Genomic DNA, 25,214 nt, shown 5'->3' with positions numbered 1-25,214 from the left:
TGGGTAGATATACTATTTTGAGGGGTCTAGAATGAGGGCACATAGATATAAGATTAAATGTAAGAGTTCATGAATGGAGAGCAAGATAAACCTTTTTTACACAGGGTTGTAAGGCTGTAGAATGCTGTAGAGTTTGATTGAAGCAGAGACCATGTCAACATTTAAAAATAAGTTACTTAGATGGTTGAAGGAAAGTTGGGTGTTAATGAAGGGATACAGGAACATGATGGGTACATGGGATTAGAATTAAATCTGCCTTCAAGGAGTTTAGTTTTCTTTTGTGCCAAAGACCTCTTGACTTTCTAAAAGCATTTACAAAAGTTGTTGGATTGTATCGTATAAGCAGCAGTCGACTAAACAATACATTTTTAACATTTCAGACTTCATGAAGAAATCATTGACTTCTACAACTACATGTCGCCTCGACATGAGGAGGCAAAAATGCGGATGGAGGTTGTTGAAAGGATAGAAAGTGTCATCAAAGAACTTTGGCCCAGTGCAGATGTAAGTACTAAAGGCGGACATTAATGCTATCAAGAATAGTGGAAGTAAGGCTCACATGTAGAGGTGTATGAAGTGTCTGTTGATTTCAAAAAAAATCTGTTAAACCCTTAATTTAATGTACAATTGAAAATTCTTCTCAGTAACTTGCTGCTGAAGATTTTCTGTCTCCCAGATTGCTTAATTCTGTTAGATAAATAGCAAAGTGTCACTTTTCTTATGGAAAGTCTTGAACAGTTAGACATTTTGTTCACTATTTTGTGCCAGTGAGTCTGTGGTGTATTTTGAACTTTAACATGTGGTACTTCTTGCATCTGCTAGAAAATGCCAGTTTGATCTTGAGCCACTTTTTTTTTCCTTTTCTCTCAGTAGATTTGTTTTGTAATACTGAAAACAGTTCAAAACTCTATGGTAGCCACTAGTGGGCAGTAAATACCAATAAATGATGTAGTTCGTCACAACTGATTTTACTATGATTCTGTCTTCTTAAAGTGTGTTCCTAATGTATGCCATTTAACTGATACTAAAAAAAATTATCTTTCAGGTGCAGATATTTGGAAGTTTTAGCACTGGCCTATACTTGCCAACAAGGTAACATTTGCTAAGTACAAGTAACAATATAATGTATTTAGATGAATTCACGATAACTGTGATTTACTCTTCTTAGTTTGTGCCTCTACCAGGTCACTGTCTGAACTTTTTTTTGTAAACATAGAGACAGTATTGGTTCAGATTTTAGAAACTACCAGCTTCCACCATTTCCAAATTTCATTTGCCTTGTCAACATTTTATTGACTTCCACTAGATACCGTATCATTTGTCATTCTCTTTCAAATGGCTCAGTGGTAAGTCCATGTAAAAATTGTTGCAATGCTACATATAACTTTTTTCAAGAATGACACAGTAAACTTGTACAAATACAATTCTAGTTGGGGACTGGTGATTTTTGCACATTGAACCAGTTACAATAACTTATTTGCCTCTGTGGTACTTGTTACATCAAAGTAAATTTATTTTGTGATCTTGCCATTGTTCAGTGTCAGCAGGGAGCCCTGGGTAGCAATCAGGAGCAGGATTCCTGCCCCATTGATTTTTTTTTAACCTCCCGATAACCTGAACTCAGGGGAATCCAGCAGTTGCCCCAGCTGAAATCAACTAACTCAGCACAGACTCTTGTTCAAACTTGAGATGGTTGTGGTCTGTATAGTAAGGCTACTCCCTGGATAAACTCACCGATCATCTGGGGACCTTATTGCTTATTTGTGAGTTTACTTTTTAGCAACAACAACTTGCATTTTTAATGTTCCTGTAACAATGTTCCAAGGTGCTTCACAGGATCATGAGAAAATGCACGCCAAACCAAAGGACAGATGTGTAGAGGTAACTAAAAACGTGGTTATAGAGGTAGATTTTTATCTACAGTCTTGAAGGAGAAAAGGATGAGGAATTCCAGAGAGTGGGACTGAAGCAGATGAAGGCACGTAGCATTCGTAACAAAATGGACGAGTTAACGGCACAAATAACTACGTATGGGTATGATCTTGTGGCCATTACAGAAACATGGCTGCAGGGTGACAACGACTGTTAAATACCCTGGCATATTTAATTCCCAATCAGGAAGGACAGGCAGGAAGGAAGGGGAGGTGGGGTGGCTATGTTAATAAAGGAAGGAATCACATAATGAGAAATAATATTGGGACAAAGGATCAGGATAATGAAACAGTTTGGGTAGAGATAAGGAATAATAAGGGGCAAAAAACACTAGTGGGCGTAGTATATAGGTCTCCTAATAGTTGCAACTCTGCTGGAAGAAGTATTAATCAGGAAATAGTCGGGGCATGTAATAAGGGAACAGCTATAATTATGGGGGATTTTAACTATCATATTAACTGGACAAATCAAATTGGGCAGGGCAGCCTTGAGGAAGAGTTTATTGAGTGTATTAGGGATGGATTTCTTGAGCAGTATGTAACTGATCCTACAAGGGGGCAAGCAACCTTGGACCTGGTCCTGTGTAATGAGCCAGGATTAATTAATAATGTCCTAGTTAAGGATCCCCTTGGAATGAGTGACCATAACATGGTTACATTCCATATCCAATTAGAGGGTGAGAAGGTTGGTTCTCAAACAAGCGTACTGAGCTTGAATAAAGGAGACTATGATAGTATGAGAGCGGAATTGATCAAAGTGGACTGGGAAAATAGATTGAAGGGTAAGACGGTACATGAGCAGTGGTGTTCATTTAAGGAGTTATTTTACAACTTTCAAAAAATATATATTCCACTGAGGAAAAAAGGGTGTAAAAGAAATGACAGCCATCCGTGGCTAAGTAAAGAAATTAAGGACAGTATCCAACTAAAAACAAGGACATATAAGGTAGCCAAACTTAGTGGGAGGATAGAAGATTGGGAAGTCTTCAAAAGACAGCAAAAAGTAACGAAGGGATTGATTAAGAAAGGGAAGATAGATTATGAAAATAAATTAGCAAAAAATATAAAAACAGATAGCAAGAGTTTCTACAGTTATATAAAAAGAAAAAGGGTGGCTAAGGCAAACGTAGGTCCCTTAGAGGATGAGACCGGGAAATGAATGGTGGGAAACATGGAGATGGCAAAAATGCTGAACAAATATTTTGTTTCAGTCTTTACGGTAGAGGACACTAAGAATATCCCAACACTGGACAAACGGGGGGCTCGAGGGGGGGGAGGAGCTAAATACGATTAAAATCACTAAGGAATTGGTACTCAGTAAATTAATGGGACTCAAGGCGGATAAATCCCCTGGACCTGATGGCTTACATCCTCGGGTCTTGAGGGAAGTGGCAGTAGGGATTGTGGATGCTTTGGTAATAATTTTCCAAAATTCTCTGGACTCGGCAAAGGTCCCGGCAGATTGGAAAACTGCTAATGTAAAGGGTAGTAGGCAGAAGGCTGGAAATTATAGACCAGTTAGCCTAACATCTGTGGTGGGTAAAATTTTGGAGTCTATTATTAAGGAGACAGTAGCGGAACATTTGGATAAACATAATGTAATAGGACAAAGTCAGCATGGCTTTACGAAGGGGAAGTCATGTCTGACAAATTTGCTTGAGTTCTTTGAGGACATAACGTACAGGGTGGATAAGGGGGAACTAGTAGACGTAGTGTATTTAGACTTCCAGAAGGCATTCGACAAGGTGCCACATAAAAGATTATTGCTCAAGATAAAGAATCACTGGATTGGGGGTAATATTCTGGCATGGGTGGAGGATTGGTTATCCAACAGGAAGCAGAGAGTTGGGATAAATGGTTCATTCTCGGACTGGCAACCAGTAGCCAGTGGTGTTCCGCAGGGGTCGGTGCTGGGTCCCCAACTCTTTACAATCTATATTAACGATTTGGAGGAGGGGACCGAGTGTAACATATCAAAGTTTGCAGATGATACAAAGATGGGAGGGAAAGTAGAGAGTGAGGAGGACCTAAAAAACCTACAAGGGGATATAGACAGAAATAGGAGCTCCTGCTCCTATTTCTTATGTTCTTAAGGCATGGCTGCCAGTGGTGGGATAAAGGGAGGAGCCTGCACAAGTTGGTTGGGTCAGAGGAACAGAGATTTTGGGTTGTAGGGCTACAGTATGTTGGAGAAAGGAAGGAGTGAGGTCATGAAGGGATTTAAACACAAGGGTAAGAATTTTAAATTTTTAGGTGTTTGGGGACCAATGTAAGTGATTGAGAATGGGAGTGATGGGCAAATGGGACTTGGTCCAATGCAGGATATGGGAATGAGAATTTTGGGTGAGCTAAAGTTTACAGAGGATGAGAAGTTGGCCATTGGAGTAATTGAATCTGGAGGTGAGAAAAGCATGTATGACGGTTTTAGCAGCAGATGGTCAGAGGCAGGTGACATTACAGAGGTGGAAGTTGGCGATCTTCATGATGGAGCTGAGAGCTTAGCATAGAGTAGAATAGAACACTCGGGTTGCGAACAGTCTGGTTCAGCCCGAGACAGTAGCCAGAGTGGGGGGGCGGTGGATAAAATATATACTAGAAGGTGTCTTGTAGGGTGAATCAGATGATACACTTTTATAATTATTTGGTGGAATGCGATGTAACGTACAATGTATTACCAAGGCCACTAATTTATGGTGACTGAATAAGTCCAATTCTGTTCTGCCAAATCAACAGTGATAGGAAAACTGTTAAGAAAGTAAGTGTGATTCTGGAAGTGCAAACTATCTAAGACTTTTAATATATTAGCAAATCTCTTGCTAATTGAGCTGGATACTTTTTTATAACAATAGGAGTGTCCTGTAATGCTTAGTGTATTATCTGGCTACTGATTTACAGTGGCTGAATAAGTTATATTCTGATCTGTCACATGCAATAAATGTGACACTTGCAGGAAGTATACACTATGCACAAGACCTATACATTTTGGCAGTAGGTATTACAGGAGCAGGGAAAGACTGAAGATCTAAAAAAAAATTTTTGCAGCAACAGTGGAGGAGAAGATTTCAAAAGTAGGCAGGCAGTGCAGGAGTAGCTGAAAAAATTGAAAATAAATTCAAGCAGAGTTTCAATGGCTGGTTGAAAATGGGATGTCTGAAAGACCAGTGGGGAACAAAGTTAAATAAATGGAAAACCTATGGACAAATTAAGTCACTTCACACTGCCACACATAAATTTAAATGAAATACAATAAATTAAAAAAAAAATCCAGTTTTTGCAGGGTAGTAGCTCCATTTAGCGTATAATGGTAAGTATGTATAGTTTACCTTCTAGTTATATGCAGGTGTTACTGAGGCAAGACAGATGACACAGGAAAGAATTGTGACAACAGGAATCACATGCAGTTGTAAGACTTTTAATATATTACTCGAACTCCTGTGACATTGTTAGCGAGTCAGAAGATTTGCTGTTTTTATAATAGAAGTGTTTATGCTAGGTAGAGGATAATATCAGGACCTCTGATTTACAGTGACTGAGACAAATTCTAATTTTATTAGGTGGTATCCTGGGATATTTTATTGGTGCTTTGGGGATTGAATTTCACAAATGGAAACAGCAAGGGTGAAGCACCACTGGGTTAGGAGGAAGCGGGAATTTTAGTGGGACTGGTTAGGGCCTGAAGCAGCAGTGGGCCAAATATTAAAAAGGTGGTAGCAAGGCAGAGTCGGTGGGGCTTACAGGGTGGGTTTACAGGGAGTGGGATTGAAGACCAGCAGCAGGACTCAGCACACAAGATTTTTTTTCAAGTAGTCACCCGCATCATGATAGTGGCCCTCAGTTTGCACCTAGGGGAAGCAGTAGAATTGGTGAAAGAAAGGCCTGTTTAGCCACCCAGGGGAAGCAATTTGTTAGGAAAGAATAGGTTTGCTTGTGTTCACTTTGGACTTTGGTAGTGACTTTATTTGAAGGATTGTAAACAATTTTACAACACCAAGTTATAGTCCAGCAATTTTATTTTAAATTCACAAGCTTTCGGAGGCTTCCTCCTTCGTCAGGTGAACGATGTGAAAATGAGGTGGAGAAGGAGTTAAGGTGGTGGTGACAAAGATTGTTTTGCACAGAAGAGAAAACTTCACTGATCAATTGTGGTTTAATGCCCCTTTGCAACAGTCACTGAGGAGTACTCTGAGTGGTAAAGGTGATGCACTATTCTGTGTACTTCTGCCTCCATTGCAGTGAGGGCTCCCTTGCCAGGAATGTCCAAGTACAGGCCTTTTTGTATGGTGAATTTGTGCAGGGCACAGTGACACAATGGGGAACATTCTGCAGTGCCCCTTCAAGACTTTAATGGTCACTTTAGTGGAGGCACACTTGTTTGAGCAATTCTTAGTGGGGCTGTTATCCATTGGAGCAGGGGCATCACCTTGTCACCCACAAGCCATCAAGTGACATTTTCTTCCTTGAGCTGAGAAAGGGCCTAATTTTTAAGGATGAATACATTGTGACAACTCAGTGATTGTTTCCAAGAAAAGTCACATTGATGTGCTGGATTCTTTGCATGTCTTTGCACAATCTGTACATTCAGGGAGTGGAGCCCTTCCTGTTGAGGAAGAAAGGAAAAACTCATTTATGTCGTGCTTTTCATAACCTCGAGACATCGCAAAGTGCTTCACAGCTAATGAAGTACTTTTGAAGTGTTGTAATTTGGGTAAACGACAGCCAATTTGCACAAACAAGATCCTACAAACAGCAACGAGATAAATGACCAATTGAAGTGTGTTAGTGGTGTTGCTTCAGGGATAAACGTGGGCTAGAGCTCCCTTGCTCTTTACGTTCACCTAAGAGGGCAGGCAGCCTCAGTTTAACATCTCATCCAAAAGTTGACACCTCTGGCCAGCACTCCCAGTTTTGCACTGGGGTACCAGCCAAGCTTATGTGCCTAAGTCTCTGAAGTGGGGCTTGTACCCATGACCTTCTGACGCAGGCAAGAGTGTTACCAATTAGCCAAGACTGGGGAAGTTGAGCGAGTTGACCGTAGGAGCTGTCCGAGCAATGTGGGTGCCATCTTTTGCACCTTGGACATTGTGAAAGCCAGCAATCTGAAAACCTGGATGGCTCTATCTCACTGTTCCCTTGTTGTGATGTGCGGGTGGATGAATTCCCCAGCTCTTCTGTAAAGTGAATTAGTCACCTAATGAATACATGCACGCACTGCACTCTGGCTAAAATTAGGGATTCCCTGTGGCTGTCTGAAATGAGTGAGTGCCATAAATTTGAGTATGCATCACATTCATAATCACAAACAGATAAGTGTGGGCAAATGACTGGTTGCAGGTCTAAATGGAGTAGGTGGCAGAACTTCTCTCTTACCTCATGGGAGCAACAGTTTTTTTTTTAATGCAGATCTCCATGAACAACCTCAAAAGTTCAGTGTTGTCTTTATATTCTTTGAATGCTGTGACAGGGTCCTTAGCTCCATCCTCTCCCCTTTCTCCTCCATATAAATGGCATGCAAAGGTTTGCCCATAGGGAATGTTGCAACTGCTCCTGAGAAGCCTTTGCCCAGAACGGGAGGGGCAGAGGGACAAAGTGAAAATCTCCCCATGGTCGCACATTCCCACAGGTAGTCAAAAGCAAGTCCAAGGCTATCTCGGCTGAATGCAAAAATAAATAGCTCTGAAAAGTTGTTCCCAACTGCTGTAATTGCTACTCTAACTTTCAGCAATCTTTGATGTAAAAAGTCCAGGTAACTGTTACGTCTTGTATTTCTCATTAGTATGAGCATAAAACAAGGAAATACAGCACAACGGGCTCTCATTTTAATGTGTTAATTCGGTGGTAGGGACTCGGCGTGTGCATTGTAGGAAGCACCAAGATGCATGTGGAAATTAAGGAGGATTGATTTTTGTGGTGGAAACAGCTTCTGCCCCAATTTGTTGCCTCAGAAAAATACATGCTGTATTTTTGCACTTAGAACTTTTCTTTGAATGGTGCCGTGAGGTCTTTTACAGGCAGACGGGGCCTCGGTTTGACGTCTTGTCCGAAGGATGGCAGTGTGGCATTCCCTCTGCTGGCACTGGAGAGTCAACTTAGATTATGTGCTCGAGTCTTTGGAGACTTGTGAATCGGAGTCTGCGCTGGAGAGCAAGAACTATTTGGGGAAATTGAATTTCTTCTGAGAGAATGATGTGGTGATAATTATTTGTAAGATTTTGTATTTCTTACTTTATTTTGGAATGGTACCAGGGATGTGGGACTTCAGTATGTGGAGAGACTAGAGAAGCTGGGGTTGTTCTGCCCAGAGCAGAGAAGATTAAGGGGAGATTTAATAGAGGTATTCAAAATTATGAGGGGTTTTAATAGAACAGATAGAGAGAAACTGTTTCCACTGGCAGGAGAGTCAATAACCAGCGGACATGGATTTAAGGTAATTGGTAAAAGAACCAGAGGGGAGATGGGAATTTCTTTTACGCAGTGAGGAGTTATGATCTGGAATTCATTGCTTGAAAGGGTGGTAGAAGTAGATTCAATGGTAACTTTCAAAAGGAAAAATTTGCAGGGCTATGGGGAAGGAGTAGGGCAGTGGGACAAATTGGCTAGCTCTTTCAAAGAGCTGGCACAGGCACAATGGGCAGAATGGCCTCCTGTGTTGTAAGATTCTATGATTCAATGAAAATAGCGTGGAATTTTGGGGCTGATACTTTTGCCCAATGTTGTAACTCTGGGTTGAATTTGGATTGGACAGTCTAAGTGTGTGCAGTGTGCCTAATTTCATAGGATGCATCAGTGCCATTGGGCTTGATTTTACCACCCGCTATCGGGTGCGTTCTCGGCGGGGGGGGGGGGCCCTGAAAATCGGGAAATCCAGGAGCGGGACCGGATCCCGCCCACTTCCGGGTTCCCCGCTGACGCGCCGGCATGCGCGCGCAGCCCCCACTGGTGGGAATCCCGCAGGCAATTAAAGCCAGCGGGATGCCACTTGACAATATTTAGTTAGGTATTTCAGGTCATTAACTGACCTGATTGAGGGACCATGTGGGATTTTTGAACAACATGGGACTATTTCCCACACTGGGGGAAACACTCCCAGCTCGAATGGACGTGTTGCAGCTGTCAGCCTGTGGCAGCTGCAAAGGTCCATTTGATAGGTGGGGGGAGACCCTCACCCATTGCAGGAGGCCACTCTGTCACTTGGGACAAAGTTTGGCCTCCACCACCCTCCTCCTGATGGTCAAAGTCACCAACCTGCACACTTACGTCGGGGTCCGGAGACATGTACCTACCTTGCGGACCCCCTCAGATGTACATCTTGCGGACGGGGGCCGCCGTAGCTGCAGTCATGACCTCCTCGGAGGGCGAACAGCATCACCAGCCTCGCCATCCACGCCGTCCACCTCTGACACGTGGAGCTCCACAACAGAGTGCTGTGACACATCCACCTGTACAGCAGGAGGGAGGGCTACGGCAGAGAGAGATGCATCGCAGAGGGCACTACCCTCGCCACAGGTTCCACAGACCGAGGCTCAGCCTCCTGGACCTCTGAGCAGCAGTGCACACGGAGGCTCAGAGTCACTCGACATGTAGCCGTGGACATCTGCAGCCTCTTTCATGCCGAGCTGCTCCTGGCTGGCCCGTGCACCATCTTCCTACCTGTCGCTGTCAAAGTCACCACTGCCCTCCCGAACTTCTCCTCTGCAGCCTTCCAGGGTGCAACCGGGGACATCGCCAATGTCTCTGTCGTCTGCGCAGAAGAGCCCTGCAAATACACCTACACCCACTCTGCAGTGACACAATGGGTGGCATCAGTGGTGGGTCCTCAGTGATATCCAGGAGCGGGCATTATTGCACAAACCGGACAGGATTCGCGAAGACATGGCAGTAGTGGTGCCAATATAATGTGTGATGTGAATTGTTCTGAAATTCAATATGAGTAACAACCATGACAAACCCTCAAACACCCTTGTGCATCCCCTTCATGCTCACGACACGTTTGCCTTACGCTGCCTACTGCACATATGTGATGCATGCCCTGTGGCTGCAGCACAGGTGGTGGCAGGTTGAGTGAGGCTGGCCGTGAGGGAGATGCACGAGAGGGTGAGTATGAGATAGAGCCATGAGATTGTATGAGGATTGGGTTGCGTGGTAGTGGCGGGGTGAGTACTGGCGAGGTGAGTAGGTGCAGGTAAGATGAGGATGGGGTTTGAGTGGGTATGAGGGGTGATGTGACAGAGTAGTGTTGGCAGTGCCGAAGGAGATGTGGGGTGGGGGCGGTGATGTGGCAGACGGAGTGTCGGGGAAAGACTACGTGTACTCACTGTGGCTGACCGACTGAGGTCATTGGACCGCCTCCTGCACTGTGTGCAGGTGGGCGATATGTTGGTGGCGCAGGTGACCCCCTCTGCCTCCTCGAGCCAGGCTTTCCTGGTGGCGGAGGCGGGCCGCTTCCTCCCGCCCGCCGGGTGGAAGATCTCTGTCCTCTCCCTCCTCCTCACCCCATGTATTGATACCTGGGGTGAGGCATCATTAAACTGGGAGCAGCCTTCCCCCTGGGCTGCTCCATGCAGTCGTCTTTGCTATTGGTTGCAGCATCTGTCAGTGGAGGACTGCCCCTTTAAATAGAGCGCCTCCAGCTGACAGATCTTACTGCGCATGTGCAGCCCGCCCGACGCGCAGATCAGCAGCGGGGAACCCGGAGGAGCAGGTAAGTGGATCCAATTAGTGGTTTGCCTGCTACGATCGCGCGGGAAACCCACTAATTTCACCGGGCGCGTTACCCACGCGCCCGCGAGCCCATCCGCCGAGAACCCGCAGCCCTGCTAAAATCGGCCCATTGAGTCAGCTATACTATTAGAATATTTTGCTTTGGCTTCAGCCACTTTTGACTCAAGTTATTCAAATAGTTTTGAGTAAGGACAAATTTCAAAAGCTTTGTTGACGTAAAATTTGGTGTGTGTGTGTAAATTTGTTCTGATTACACACCTGTTGTCGCTTTTGTTATAAACTTCAGAACATGCATTAAGCTGATAGACAGGGGGAAGAGAGAGAGAGACTTGTTAATGTTCAATTTTCAAAAAACACCAATTTTGTTTTGAAGCCAGCTATTCACTTGTGTCTTGCTGACTTTGAGAAGGTTGATGCTAATTTCTTACACCCGTGAGACAGATCTTAATTGCTAACACACGTGATTGAGAGACACACAATCAGCCAGTTAGAAAGACGGACAATGTCTTTCCTCATTCTAATTTGATTTCTTTAAAAAACCCAAATAAGATGAATTTTGAAAGCTTGTAAAGCCTCTTTGAGGGCAACAGATAGGAAAGGGGAGGAAGGAAACAGTTGAGGGCGATCGGGCATTGGTGTCTCACCACCTGCCGGGAAGAAGATAAAAGGTTACGGCTCATACAAGTAGGATCTTCTGCCATTTTATGGGGAGAAATCATCAAAGTACGCGGTTCCTTTTAAGACATTTGCACCATTTGCAAGTCAGGTGACCTTGGATCTCTTGCTGGGAGCAGAGCTATCTGGTTCTTACATTAGAATGTTCAAAATGCCTTCTATTTCTGTTTTTGGTTTTGTTTTATAGTCTGTAGTCTTCTCAGCAGTTTTTTGGTTCTGAATTGAAATATCCCTAATCCCGCCACTTCCTGTAAAGTTTTGAAAAGTTGTCTTCTCATGGCAAGGCAGTGCATCCTGGATAGTATCTAGTAAATAGGGTGAAGGACTCAGGTGGAAAAGGTAGTATAAATAATAATTCTCAAACACGAAAAGGAAGAGAATAGAGTAATAGTGAGAAATTATGCTTTAGGACACAACAGGTTAAGGGAAAATTAGAAGATGTAAAGTAATTAAATCAGGACAGAGAAATAAGAAATGTGTGAGGAAAAACAACGTTAGAGCAGAAGGACAGGTTAGGGTGTGTGGCCCAAATAAGCGTTCTTTATACAAACGCATGGTGTATAAGGAACAAATTAAATGAATTGCAGGTGCAAATTTAACTTAAGGGGGTACGACATGGTAGCCATTACTGAGACATGGCTGCAAGACAGTCAGGGCTGGGAACTGAATATACCAGGTTATAAGGTCGACAGAAAGGATAGGGAAACTGGTAGAGAGGGAGGAGTAGCCATAATGATTAAGGATGAAGTTACTTCAACGATGAGAGGATATAACAAGAGGTAAGCAGGCAGTGGAGACTTTATCGGTAGAATTAAGAAATAGAAAAGGATTGAAGACTGTAGTGGGAGTTATGTATCGACCCCCTAGTAGCAGCTGTGAAGTGGCAGAATGTATAAATGCAGAGATTAGACAAGCATGTAACAATGGCGGTGTGGTTTTAATGGGGGATTTTAACTTTCATATAGATTGGGATAAGCAGACGAGTTCATGTCAGAAAGGTAGCAAATTTCTTGTATGTATTCAGGACTGCTTTCTGCAACAATATGTTCAAAAACCAACAAGGGGGCAGGCCACACTAGATTTAATAACAGCCTAACTACATGAACATTTATCCAATAGCGACCATAATATGATCGAGTTCAATGTTGTGTTTGAAAGGGAGAAACCCGTATCAGCTACTAAGATTCTAAATTTAGGTAAGGCCGACTTCAACAGGATATGAGACACTGTCCACAATAAACTGGGCAAATCTGTTAATGAGTAAAATGACAGATGATCAGTGCGAGGTGTTCAAAGAAGAATTTAACGTGATACAGAACCTATTAATACCCCTAAGGGCCGAGAGCTCTACTTGCAAAAAAAAAACAGCCATGGATGACAAACGAGGTAAGCAACAACATAAAACTAAAAGAAAAAGCAAACAAAAATGCAAAAAAATAGCACAGATCCTGGCGACTAGTGGAGATAGAACAGCAAAGGGTGACAAAACAGATAGTAAGAGCTACAAAAAGGAAGTATGAAAAGAAACTTGCAAGGGATATCAAAATCAACAATAAAATTTTTTAATTATATTAGGATAAAGAGGGTGGTCAAGAGCAATGTGAGCCCCTTAAAAATTGATAAGGGTGATATTGTAAATGAAAATAAGGAAATTGCAGACATGCTAAATAATTACTTTGTATCAGTATTTGCAATAGAGGAACAGGATAAGATGCTGGATACCCCAAGGAAACTAATTTTGAATCAGGAATGGGGACTCCCCATAATTAACGTAAGCAAATTAACAGTAATGAAGAAAATAATGGCACTAACGTGTGACAAATCCCAAGGACCAGATGGTTTCCATCCCAGGGTTTTAAACAAATTCGCTGGGAACATTGCAGATGCCCTAACTCTCATCTTCCAAAGTTCTGAATGGTTGAGAAAGGCATGGATGTTAGGGAACTTGGGGAAATAAATAGTGATGTCTTGAGGAGTGTACATATTACAGAGAGGGAGGTGCTGGAAGTCTTAACGCGCATCAAGGTAGATAAATCTCCGGGACCTGATGAAATGTATCCCAGGACGTTATGGGAGGTTAGGGAGGAAATTGCGGGTCCGCTAGCAGAGATATTTGAATCATCGACAGCTACAGGTGAGGTGCCTGAAGATTGGAGGGTAGCAAATGTTGTGCCTTTGTTTAAGAAGGGAGGCAGGGAAAAGCCTGGGAACTACAGACCGGTGAGCCTGACATCTGCAGTGGATAAGTTGTTAGAGGGTATTCTGAGAGACAGGATCTACAGGCATTTGGAGAGGCAGGGACTGATTAGGAGCAGTCAGCATGGTTTTGTGAGAGGAAAATCATGTCTCACGAATTTGATTGAGTTTTTTGAAGGGGTAACCAAGAAGATAGATGAGGGCTGTGCAGTAGACGTGGTCTACATGGACTTTAGCAAAGCCTTTGACAAGGTACCGCATGGTAGGTTGTTACATAAGGTTAAATCTCACGGGATCCAAGGTGAGGTAGCCAATTGGATACAAAATTGGCTTGACGACAGAAGACAGAGGGTGGTTGTAGAGGGTTCATTTTCAAACTGGAGGCCTGTGACCAGCGGTGTGCCTCAGGGATCGGTGCTGGGTCCGCTGTTATTTGTTATTTATATTAATGATTTGGATGAGAATTTAGGAGGCATGGTTAGTAAGTTTGCAGATGACACCAAGATTGGTGGCATTGTGGACAGTGAAGAAGGTTATCTAGGATTGCAACAGGATCTTGATAAACTGGGCCGATGAATGGCAGATGGAGTTTAATTTAGATAAATGTGAGGTGATGCATTTTGGTAGATCGAATCGGGCCAGGACCTAGTCCGTTAATGGTAGGGCGTTGGGGAGAGTTATAGAACAAAGGGATCTAGGAGTACAGGTTCATAGCTCTTTGAAAGTGGAGTCACAGGTGGATAGGGTGGTGAAGAAGGCATTCGGCATGCTTGGTTTCATTGGTCAGAACATTGAATACAGGAGTTGGGATGTCTTGTTGAAGTTGTACAAGACATTAGTAAGGCCACACTTGGGATACTGTGTACAGTTCTGGTCACCCTATTATAGAAAGGATATTATTAAACTAGAAAGAGTGCAGAAAAGATTTACTAGGATGCTACCGGGACTTGATGGTTTGACTTATAGGGAGAGGTTAGATAGACTGGGACTTTTTTCCCTGGAGAGTAGGAGGTTAAGGGGTGATCTTATAGAAGTCTATAAAATAATGAGGGGCATAGATAAGGTAGATAGTCAAAATCTTTTCCCAAAGGTAGGGGAGTCTATAACGAGGGGGCATAGATTTAAGGTGAGAGGGGAGAGGGGCAATTTTTTCACTCAGGGTGGTGAGTGTCTGGAACGAGCTGCCAGAGGCAGTAATAGAGGCGGGTACAATTTTGTCTTTTAAAAAGCATTTGGACAGTTACATGGGTAAGATGGGTTTCGAGGGATATGGGCCAAGTGCAGGCAATTGGGACTAGCTTAGTGGTATAAACTGGGCGACATGGACATGTTGGGCCGAAGGGCCTGTTTCCGTGTTGTAAACTTCTGATTCTATGAAACCTGTGAATAAAAGAACTCCCATGCTAATAAACATCACTTTGACATGAAGCCAGTGAAATGATTTGGAGACTGAGGGTAAGTTCATGTAAAAATGTCTTTATTATATTAACTTGGATAAATTTTAATGTCAATGAAACAAAGAGCCTGCATTCTAATATGTCATTGTTTTGGCTTAGCTTTAGCTGCACCATGTAATTGAAAAGAAAACTGGTTGTGTGGAGTGCTGTTTGCCAGTTCTCACTCATTTTCGTCAATTTAACACATGCCATATAATTTTGGAGAAGCATTCAGTACTGGAATAGCTTGACCAGCTTGTGGTGTTGTGTGCTTTTAAATCCCATTGTGAGAACCCTATCTTTTGTTTTTGTTTTAATTTTTAAAAAATTTCATCAACTGCCTTCACTTTGCATTCTCTCGGTCTACAAATTTCTAAATAATGCTAAAATTTGTGGACTGCAAATTTCCATTTATGTTAAAATTTTACGGAGTTTAGAAAAATGACTCTAATGCTTTTCATTCTCTGATATTCAGTGATATCGACTTAGTGGTGTTTGGGAAGTGGGAGACTCTACCACTGTGGACTTTAGAGGAAGCACTTAGGAAACACAGTGTGGCTGATGAGAGCTCTGTGAAAGTATTGGACAAAGCAACTGTAAGTACCTGGAAGTTCAATTTTTGTATAATTATTCCTTTTTTTATCTGTTTAAAAAGGATTTCAAGTGCAAAGAAATAGGATTGCAGTATTTTTTGTGAGCAAAGAACCTGTTCAGTGCCACAGAAATCTGGGTGGCGATTTTAACGGCGAGCAGGATCAGTGCGTGGGGGGTGTCGAGGCAGACGGTGCACCCGAATGACAACATTGGAGTGAAGCCCGGCCAGTCGCAGCAGGCCGTCTGTCCACCTTTTCCACTCGATCTCCGGGTGGCGGTCTTGAGGTGTCATATGTAAAGAGTGAATGCACCTCTTAAAGGGAGTTTGCATTCACTGAATTTAAACACTGTTCATTTTTGATTCTATTTCTTCAAGACTTTGGAGATGGCTGGAATGAGGGGGAAAGTTGCCCCCTGGTTTTCAGATGCCTCCCTGGAGGTGGTGTTGGCAGAGGTCAGGGCCAGGAGGCATGTGCTTTTCCCACAAAGTGGGAAGATTATGCCAAACAGCCTCGCTAACAAAGCCTGGGAAGAGGTAGCAGATTAGGTGTGGCAGGAGCATCACCCTAAGGACCTGAATACAGTACAGGAAGAGGTTTAATGACCTCAAGATCAGCAAAGGTGAGTACAGCTCCTTCTTTCTCCTCCAGCATTCAGAGCAATTACCACCCCTACATCACATCCCTCACCACCAATCACAAGGGCATACTATACCACCTCTCATTCTTATTCCCAAGGCGCTCTCATCTGCTGCTTGTTGCCTTCACTGCTTCCATTGTCAGCCTGTTTTTCTCGCCTGGTATCAATTGCAGAACCTACAGCTCCCCTCATGTCTCCTTCCTCAATTCACACTGAAGCCACTTACTTCAGAATCAATACCTCCCCATTCTCTTCACATCTTGCTTCTTCTCCCTAACTGCTCTTCCACTACATGCATAAGACCCACACATGTAAATTTGCCTTCTCATTAACCTCTCATCACTTTCTCCTTCTGCAGGAGAAGACTGCGCACAATGCCAGGGAAAGCAATAAGATGGATGGGGGGGAAGGGAGTGCACCCAACATCCAGGTGAAGCAGGAGGCACTACAGATCAATGGGACAGCAAGAGAAAACAGCATTGGAAATGGCAAGGCTGCTGAGCAGGGCGACTTTACATCAAATTACATCAAAACTACAGCACAGAAACAGGACATTTGGCCCAACTGGTGCCAGTGTTCCACACGAGCCTCCTCTGTCCCTACTTCATTTAACCCTATCAGGATACCCTTCTATTTCTTTCTCCCATACATGCTTATCTAACTTCCCCTCAAATTTATCTGTGCTATTTGCCGCAACTATTCCTTGTGGTAGCACGTTCCACATTCTTACCACTCTTTGGGTAAAGAAGTTCCTCCTGAATTCCCTATTGGATTTATTAGCAACTATTTTAGAGATATGATCTCTAGTTTTGGACTTCACCACAAGTGGAAACATTTTCCCTACATCTACCTTATCAAACCATTATCTTAAAGACCTCTATCAGCTCACCCCGCAGCCTTCTCTTTTCGAGAGAAACGAGTCCCAGCCTGTTCAGCCTTTCCTGATAAGGATATCCTCTCAGTTCTGGTATCATCATTGTGAATCTTTTTTGCACCCTCTCCAATGCCTCTATCATTTCTATAATATGGAGCCCAGAACTGTGCACAGTACTCCAAGTGTGTACCCTTTCATGTGCCACAAGCAATCTCACCTTCAGCTGACTTCAAAATCTCAATCCGCATGGTCAAGCTTTTCTTGCATTATTGTCCAGCCCCTCATTGTCATCCTAACTCTTGTCTCTTCTTTTTCAGCAGCAAAAACCTACCAAAGAAACTCATGAAGACTCCCCAGAGAATGACAGCCCTTCTGAGGAGGCATTGTCAGGTGTTCCATCCCTGCTGAAACCAGCACTGGGATTGGCAACACGGGCGGGGTAGATAATGAGTTCGAAGGACCTGCACCTGGTGAAACACATACTACACAACACAAGGGCGCAAGAGCAGATTCTGGTGGCGGGGACAGCCCAGGAGATGACTCGCCAGAGGGCGCTGTCCTCTTCTAGTTCTGCTGACTGGGACAGAGATGCGGACCTCCAGGGCCCAGACTTGAAAATAAAAATGCTTGAGGCACGGCAATGATTATATTAGGTATTGGTAGGCCAACTGCTTCGGAGAGTACGGGAGTCCACATCCAGCATGTGTGGAGTTGTGTCGCATCGCATTTCCACTTTGCAATCTACCTTGGAGCATGTGGCCACTTGCAGGGACACTGCAACTGGACCCTCACAGCAGGAGTCTGTGTTTCCAGTCTTTGCAGCTTTGATGGATGCTCAGAAGGCTTTCATCCAGACTCTGGGCTCCAATGCCTGCTTCATCTTGGAGAGACTGGTGCACCAGATGGATAGGCATCATTTGTCGCCTGCAATTGCTCTCTCAGATCAGTGGGAGCAAAATGAGCTGCAGCCCCATGGGAATGATATAGCGCAACAAGTGTTGCCCCCTCTCAGGGTGGCAGCATGTCTGCTTACTCGCCACCCCCTCAACCAATACTTTCAAGCTGCATATTAATCAAGTGAAACTCCTTGCGGTTAATGAAGGCTCCTGGCTGGTTTTGTGGATCCCTGATAGCAACATGAGTGCAGTCAATAGCACCCTGCACTTGAGGGAAGCCAGCCATTGCTGCAAATCCCAAGGCTTCTCATTTTGACTTGCCATCAATCGTAAAAAAAAAATGTACCAGTCAGTAACAACCTGCCTCAAGAAGCACAACCTTTTTGTGCACTGTCCCTCAGACATATCTTAAAAACGTCACCCTTTGTCTATAGACCCTGTTGGGTGGGTAAGGCATTTTGCGAGTCGGCCCCATCACCTGCTGTCTTCTCAGAGGTGCCCCTCCTGAATGTTGAGGCCCCTGCTGCTGTTGCTCTTATTCCTCCAAGTAAGAGTGACACCCATAATAAGATGTCACTGCTAATATCTTATGGATGAGTAAGCAAAAGAAAGTATCATTTAAAAAAAAAGTATTATCCAAAGTAAGAAATACTCTTAAGTCCAACCAGCTCACCATTACACCAATGCTATTGATCTGAGTGTGTGGTACTCACTACATGTTTAAATACCACGGCTTCTGGAACCAATCCCGCTAGGTTTTACCTAGCTGGTGGAACGATGGGTGGGACTTCCACTTTTTGTTAATATCGTGTTGGGGTCCTAATTGTATTATAGGACCCCGATTTACGTGCCGTTCGTGAGGCCCTTGCATGCTTCTAGCAGTAGACTCGGCCGACTGGGAAGTGCGCAGTGTCAAAATGGCGGCAGGTGAGAAGTAAGCAGCACCAGGTCGGTGAGTACACCGCCCGATTGGATGTCGTATATTTGGATTTTCAAAAGGCATTCGATAAAGTGCCACATAAAATGTTGTTACACAAGATAAGGGCTCATGCGGTTGGGGTAACATATTAGCATGGATAGAGGATTGGTTGACAGACAGGCAGCAGAGAGTAGAGAAAACGGGTCATTTTCAGGTTGGCAGGCTGTAACTGGTGGGGTGCTGCAAGGATCGGTGCTTGGGCCTCAGCCATTTACTATCTATATTAATGACTTAGATGAAGGGACTGAGTGTAATTGTATCCAAGTTTGCTGACGATACAAAGCTAGGTGGGAAAGTAGCTGTGAGCAGGACGAAAAGAGTCTGCAAAAGTATATAGACAGGTTAAGTGATTGGGGCAAGAAGGTGGCAGATGGAGTGCAATGTGGGGAAATGTGAGGTTATTCACTTTTTGGTAGGAAGAATAGAAAAATGGAATATTTTTTAAAATGGTGAGAAACTATTAAATGTTAGTATTCAGAGACACTTGGGTGTCCTCGTACAAGAAACACAAAATGCTAGCATGCAGGTGCAGCAAGCAATTAGGAAAGCAAATGGAATGTTGGCCTTTATTGCAAGGGGGTTGGAGTATAAAAGTAGGGAAGTCTTACGACAATTGTACAGGGCTTTGGTGAGACCTCACCTGGAGTCCTGCGTACAGTTTTGGTCTCCTTATCTAAGGAAGGATATACTTGCTTTGGAGGCGGTGCAGTGAAGGTTCACTAGATTAATTCTTGGAATGAGAGGGTTGTCCTTTGAGGCGAGGTTGAATAGAATGGGCTTGAACTCTCAAGTTTAGAAGAATGAGAGGTGATCTTATTGAAATATGTAAGATTCTGAGGGGGCTTGACAGGGTAGATGCTGAGAGGTTGTTTCCCATGGCTGGAGAGTCTAGAACTAGGGAGCATAGTCGCAAGATAAGGGGAAGGCCATTTAAGACTTGAGGTGAGGAGGAATTTCTTCCCTCGGAGGGTTGTGAATCTTTGGAATTCTCTACCTCAGAGGGCTGTGGATACTGAGTCGTTGAATACATTCAAGGCTGAGAGAGACAGAGTTTTGGACTCTGGGAGGATCGGGCAGGAAAGAGGAATTGAGGTTGAAGATCAGCCATAATCTGATTGAATGGTGAAGCAGCCTCGAGGGGCCCCGTGGCCTACTCCTGTTCCTAGTTCTTATGTTCAAATAGAACTCCCCAAGTTGGCTGGGCTTTGTGGGGTGGATTACAATTCTGTAATGTCATGCCATGTATTTGAGTTCTGACTGACTAACAACGTATCAATTTCTGTTGGATTTATTTTTGGGAAGGAAGAAATTGAGTTCTACAGAAATTAGGTCACTGCTTTTATAATCTCTCCTGTTGAGTAAATTTCATTTAAAATGTAACTTTTGGTCTACCTTTTTTTGATGCATCAGGTGCCTATTATCAAACTAACAGACTCTTACACTGAAGTAAAAGTTGACATCAGCTTCAATGTACAAAATGGAGTAAAGGCTGCTCAGCTTATCCGAGAATTTATCAAGGTCAGAAGATTCTGCGTTTATAATCTGTATTACATGTGGTATCGATTCATTAATTGTGTTAGTTGAGGGATAAATATTGGCCAGGACACTGGGTAGAACTCCCCTGCTCTTCAAAATAGTGGAGTGTTTTACTTTCACATGAGAGGGCAGACAGGGCCTTGGTTTAAATTTGGTTACCTATTCACATAAATTAATAATGCAGCCAAAGTATTTGTAGCCTGAGTCAAGTGTTCACATGTAGGTGGCTTCAGCTCTGCATTTCATGGATGTTGTATTGCTAAGACAGTAAAACAATCCAAATGATATTTATTCACACTTATTTTCCATGTGATAACTGGAAAGGATCTTTTTAAAAAAAAAATTAATGACAAGAAGGCCATCTGTCTGGTACCCTAACTCTCCCTTTATGGTATCCAACCTCATTTTGGATGTTCTAATCTATTTGTAGCTCTCCCCTACCTGGCTGATTTATTCAAACATTTGTTGCTGTTTTGAGCAAAAAAAAATTCTCGCTAATCTATTTTAAAACTGTTTCTCACTCACTTGTATTCCTTGCTTAAATGAAAGTAATATTTCAGGTTTACCTGATCTATATCATTTGATACTTTGTACTCCTCATTGTTGTATCTTCTTCCTAGACTGTAGACATTTCCTCACATCACAGCCCTTTACATCTGTGATCAGTCTTGTTGCTCCTCTCTGCCCACTCTAAAATGCTTGCATGTATTTTTTTTTATGGTGTGATGACCAGAATTGAACGCACTATTCTAAATGCACCCAGGAGTTCTATTTGCTTTTTTGATTGATTCACTATATTGTCCTGATATTAAAAGTCAACCATCACTTCTAGGTCTATTTCCATTCATTTTACACTTAATGTATGATGCACTTTTTTTTTGTTAAATTTTAACTGCCATTTATCTGTTGAGTTACATATCCAATTTAAATCATTCCACACACCTTTTTTTCTGAAGCCTCTTTTTCTACTGCTATCCCCACTTCAGTGTTGTCACATATTTTACAAGCTTATGTTTAGTTTCGATATTTATTTATGCCATTTAATATATATTAAAAACAGCAGATGTCAAACATTGACCCCAGTGGGACCCAATCAGCACCCTTTCTATCCCATTTATCTTTCTTCCCCCCCCCCCCCCCCCCCCCCCAACCCCCCATTCTGACATTTGTATCCCTTGCTTCCTGTTTTGTAATGGACTTCTGATCCAGTCCGTGTTCTACCCTAGATTTATTTTTTAGTTTAATTAGCATTTTTTTTTAACTTGGGGCTTTGTTAAAAGCTTTCTGATAAACTTAAGTATTATGGTCACTAAAAGCTTACTCACTACTGATGTTAGGCTGATGGGGTCTATTGTTACTGTTTATTCCTTCCTTCCTTCCTTGCATAGAGATGCTGCACAAAAATGGCACATCTACATTGTTAAAATTAAATTTTAGTTACCAACCTTATTACTTTTCATTTTTGTTCCATCGAAATGAAATATGTTGAAGTAGGATGCTGCAGAGTTATTATTTCCTGCATTCTCGAACTTTTGCTTCTCTTCTTCCCATGCTCTTATTTGTGTTTTATTTTAGATTTCCTAAAGTATCGTATCAAGGATGAACATTATTTTGATAGATGACAATCGTTTCCAGTTTATAGCTAACAAACTTTTACTTTTTTGTAGAAGTTTCCAGTGCTCCCGTACCTGGTTCTAGTGCTGAAGCAGTTCTTGCTGCAGAGAGACCTAAATGAAGTGTTCACAGGCGGGATAGGCTCCTACAGCCTATTCCTAATGGCTGTTAGCTTTCTACAGGTGAAAAACTTTTTCCTTTTTCTTACTCTTTCACGCTTTCTATTGCTCGCTACCTCTTCTCTCTTTCTGGCTTGCTGTTTTTTCTCACTCGTGTTCTTTTTTTCTCTCATTTCCTCTTTTCTTGTCCCTCACTCTTCCTTCCCCTTATCACTCTTCCCTCTCTTTCCCCCCCCCCCCACCACCTTCCTTCTCCCCTCCTTGAAGATGAATTGACCTGACATCATAGAATTCTATTGGTACTATCAGTACCATCCATTGATATTTTGCAACCATGAAAGTGAACATTTCTTCTTCTCCTGATCATGTTGCGCATTCAATTAATATGAATAATAGTCATCAGAAAAGTTATGTCACTGCTGATTTTTCCTACTGTCTGAACCCACTTAGTTTCATAGGAATATAGAAACCGGAGTCAGCCCCTCGAGTCTGTTCCGCCATTCAATTAGATCATGCCTGATCAGTACTTCAACTCCATTTACTTGCCTTTGATCCATATCGCTTGATACCCTTACCTAATAAAAATCTGTCGCTCTCCATCCTGAAATTTTCAATTGACGCAGCAGCCACACGCTTTTGGGGGAGATAATTCCAGATTTCCATTACCTTTTGTGTGAAAAAATGCTACCTTGTTTCACTCCTGAATGGCGTAGCTCCAATTTTAAGATTGTGCTCCCTTGTTTTAAATTTCCCAACCAGCTTCTCTGTATCTATATTGAATTCTTTTATCATCTCTATTAGATCACCCCTTCTAAACTAAAGGGGATACAACCCAAGTTTATGCAACCGTTCCTCATATTTTAACCCTTTAAGCCCTGGTGTCATCCTGGTGAATCTGAGCTGTACCCCCTTCAAGGCCAATATACTTTTCTTGAGGTGCAATGCCCAAAACTGATCGCAGTACTCCAGAAGGGGTCTGATCAAGTCTCTGTACAACTGAAGCATCACTTCCTCCCTTTGTATTCCAGCACTCTTGTGATAAAAGCCAATATTCCATTAGCCTTTTTGAATACTTTTTGTACCTGAGCACTAGCTTTGTGATTTGTGTTCCTGGACACCCAAACCCCTTTATTTCTCCACAGATATTAGTCTCTTGCCATTAAGAAAATATTCCAATTTTTCTTTCTTGGATCCATAGTAGATGACCTCACCCTTTCCCACATTGAAATCCATCTGCCACAGTTTTGCCCAATCACTTAATCTGTATGTCCCTTTTGTAATTTCTTGCTCCCATCTACACACTTTACTGTGTCTCCTAACTTAGTGTCATCTGCAAACCTAGGTATACAACTCTCTATTCCTTAATCAAAGTCATGATATATATGGTGAATAGCTGAATCCCCAGTACAGATCCCTGGGGAACACCACTTGTCATATTCTGCCAATCAGAGAATGAACCCTTTGACCCTTTGTCCCTACTGTGACTCCTACCACCCAACCAATTACTAACCCATGTCACAAGATTACCTCTCATTCTGTGCATGCTCATTTTTGCTAGTAGTTTCTTGTGCAGAATCATAACACATTCCTCGTGAAAATCCATAGACAACATCTATAGACACTCCCCTGTCCACAATGTTAGTGACCTCAAAAAATTCAACTAGATTACTCAGACATGATCTGCCCTTGAGAAATCCATGCTTTCAGATGCTGAGTCACTTTGTCCCTGATGAACTATTTCAGTAACTTCCCCACAACTGACTGGTCTAAAGTTTTCTGGTTTCTCCCTCCCTTCTGTGTTAAATAATGGAGTGATATTTGCAATTTTCCAATCCAATGACACAATTGCCGAATCTAGAGGGCTTTGGAAAATTATGACTACGCATCTACAATTTACCAACCTGTTTCTTTTAATACCCTAGGGTGGAAACTAACAAACCCTGGAGATTTGTCTATCTTAAGTCCCATTGTTTTCTCCCATAACCATTTTTTAAACTTGTATTAAATCCAATAAGTTCCTCCCCATTATTTATTTTTAGGTTCACTTGTGTCACTGGTATTTTGTCATCTTCCTCTACTAATCAGTAAGGCTAATGGAATGCTGGCCTTTATATCTAGAGGACTGGAGTACAAGGGGGCAGAAGTTATGCTGCAGCTATACAAAACCCTGGTTAGACCGCACCTGGAGTACTGTGAGCAGTTCTGGGCACCGCACTTTCGGAAGGACATATTGGTCTTGGAGGGCGTGCAGCGTTGGTTTACGAGAATGATACCCGGACTTCAAGGATTAAGTTACGAGGAGAGATTACACAAATTGGGGTTGTATTCTCTGGAGTTTCGAAGGTTAAGGGGTGATCTGATTGAAGTTTATAAGATATTAAGGGGAACGGATAGGGTGGATAGAGAGAAACTATTTCCGCTGGTTGGGGATTCTAGGAGTGGGGGGCACAGTCTAAAAATTAGAGCCAGACCTTTCAGGAGTGAGATTAGAAAACATTTCTACACACAAAGGGTGGTCGAAGTTTGGAACTCTTCTGCAAACGGCAATTGATACTAGCTCAATTGCTAAATTTAAATGTGAGGTAGATAGCTTTTTGGCAACCAAATTTATTAAGGGATAGGGGCCAAAGGCAGGTATATGGAGCTAGATCACAGATCAGCCATGATCTTATCAAATGGCGGAGCAGGCACGAGGGGCTGAATGGCCTACTCCTGTTCCTATACTGTGAAAAATGAATACTTTGTATCTGTTAACGTTTGCTATTTCCATATTATCTATTATAGTATCACCTGCATCAATCTTTTATGGGCCCACATTCCCTCTTACCACTCTTTTTCTTAATATATTTATGAAAACTTTTACTGCTAGCTTTGATATCTCTTGCATGTTTTTGTTCATACTCCCTTTTTGCACGTATACTTTCTTAGCATCCCTTTCTTGTTTTTTTTTATATAGCTCTCCCAGTCAGCTGGATATTCACTTTTCCTTGCATTTGTGTAAGCCTTT

At 42.7% G+C, this 25,214-nt stretch overlaps 1 protein-coding gene across 1 annotated transcript in view; it reads left to right on the top strand.

Annotated features, from left to right (window-relative positions):
- Positions 1-25,214, top strand: part of tent4b (terminal nucleotidyltransferase 4B) — a 60,300-nt gene that overhangs the window by 21,045 nt on the left and 14,041 nt on the right. The window contains exons 2-6 of the mRNA XM_067997907.1: positions 381-504; positions 1,046-1,092; positions 15,432-15,552; positions 20,349-20,456; positions 22,142-22,270. Of these exons, the coding sequence (XP_067854008.1) occupies positions 381-504; positions 1,046-1,092; positions 15,432-15,552; positions 20,349-20,456; positions 22,142-22,270 (529 nt within the window). The remainder of the gene's footprint in view (positions 1-380; positions 505-1,045; positions 1,093-15,431; positions 15,553-20,348; positions 20,457-22,141; positions 22,271-25,214) is intronic.

Source organism: Heptranchias perlo, chromosome 16, assembly GCF_035084215.1.
Source record: "Heptranchias perlo isolate sHepPer1 chromosome 16, sHepPer1.hap1, whole genome shotgun sequence".
Taxonomy (NCBI): Eukaryota; Metazoa; Chordata; class Chondrichthyes; order Hexanchiformes; family Hexanchidae; genus Heptranchias; species Heptranchias perlo.
Note: the sequence above shows the minus strand (reverse complement) of the source record. Positions and strands in the feature narration are given on the sequence as shown.